General features: G+C 46.8%; 1 protein-coding gene across 1 annotated transcript in view; it reads right to left on the reverse strand.

The window, feature by feature from the left end:
* SFI1 (Sfi1 homolog, spindle assembly associated (yeast)) overlaps positions 1-1,015 on the reverse strand; it is a 133,423-nt gene that overhangs the window by 36,422 nt on the left and 95,986 nt on the right. The window contains 1 exon segment of the mRNA XM_011938351.1: positions 110-202. Within this exon segment, the coding sequence (XP_011793741.1) occupies positions 110-202 (93 nt within the window).

The following is a 1,015-nucleotide window of genomic DNA, read 5'->3' on the forward strand; positions in this document are numbered from 1 at the left end:
CCGTCAAAAAAAAAAAAAAAAGAGTTCTGCTTAATTTGGCAAGACTGAAAAAAGAGCAAGAAAGAATGGCCATCAGGAGAGGTCCCTTGACACAGACGACAACCCTCACCGTGACACCATGCTGCCGGTGAGCGAGATTCCTTCTTATTTGCTGGAGATGGGCGTGGGTCACATTGTCTTTTAGGGCTCTAAAGCAAAAATACTGTGCAAAGAAAGGACACAACTGATTACAAGGACTGGAATCAGCAGAGTCTGTAAACCAAGAGCAGGTGAAGGCAGACCGCGCCTCAAATGAGGGGAGAGAAGCATGGTCACAGCTTCTCATAGCTGTTATTTCCCTGAGTGTGTTTCTCTACTTTGAGATTCACCTGGGAGTCTAACACAGGCCAGCCTGCACAGCAGGCACTTAATAAATATTTGCTGAACCCTCCCTACTGTCTATCTATACTACACAAGAACAAACACACCCACACCAGGAGAGAACCCCATGATCCACATGACAATTCTGCAGACCAAGGTAAACATCAACTGTTGCCTGTCAGAAAAAGACAGACTTTTTGTCCGTGGTGGTTTTGTGTTTTTGTTTTTTTCCCATATGGGCTCAGTGCGTACATTTACATGATTATAAATGCAGTGCTGCTAAAATGGAAGAAGGAATCTTTAGTGAAAGGAAGGGCTGGGGTTGGGCCAGGATGGACCTGGATCCAGCTCCATCAATAAAGCCTAAAAGGCCAGGTGCAGTGGCTCACACCTGTAATCCCAACACTTTACGATGCTGAGGCAGGAGGACTGCTTGAACACAGGAGTTCAAGACCAGCCTGGCCAACAGAGGGAGACTGTACAAAAAACTAAAAAATTAGGCCTGGCACCTGTAATCCCAGCACTTTGGGAGGCTGAGGTGGGTGGATCATGAGGCCAGGAGATCGAGCCCATCTTGGCTAACACGGTGAAACCCTGTCTCTACTAAAAATACAAAAAACTGGCTCAAGCCTGTAATCCCAGCACTTTGGGAGGC

Source organism: Colobus angolensis, unplaced genomic scaffold, assembly GCF_000951035.1.
Source record: "Colobus angolensis palliatus isolate OR3802 unplaced genomic scaffold, Cang.pa_1.0 Scaffold171, whole genome shotgun sequence".
Classification (NCBI taxonomy): Eukaryota; Metazoa; Chordata; class Mammalia; order Primates; family Cercopithecidae; genus Colobus; species Colobus angolensis.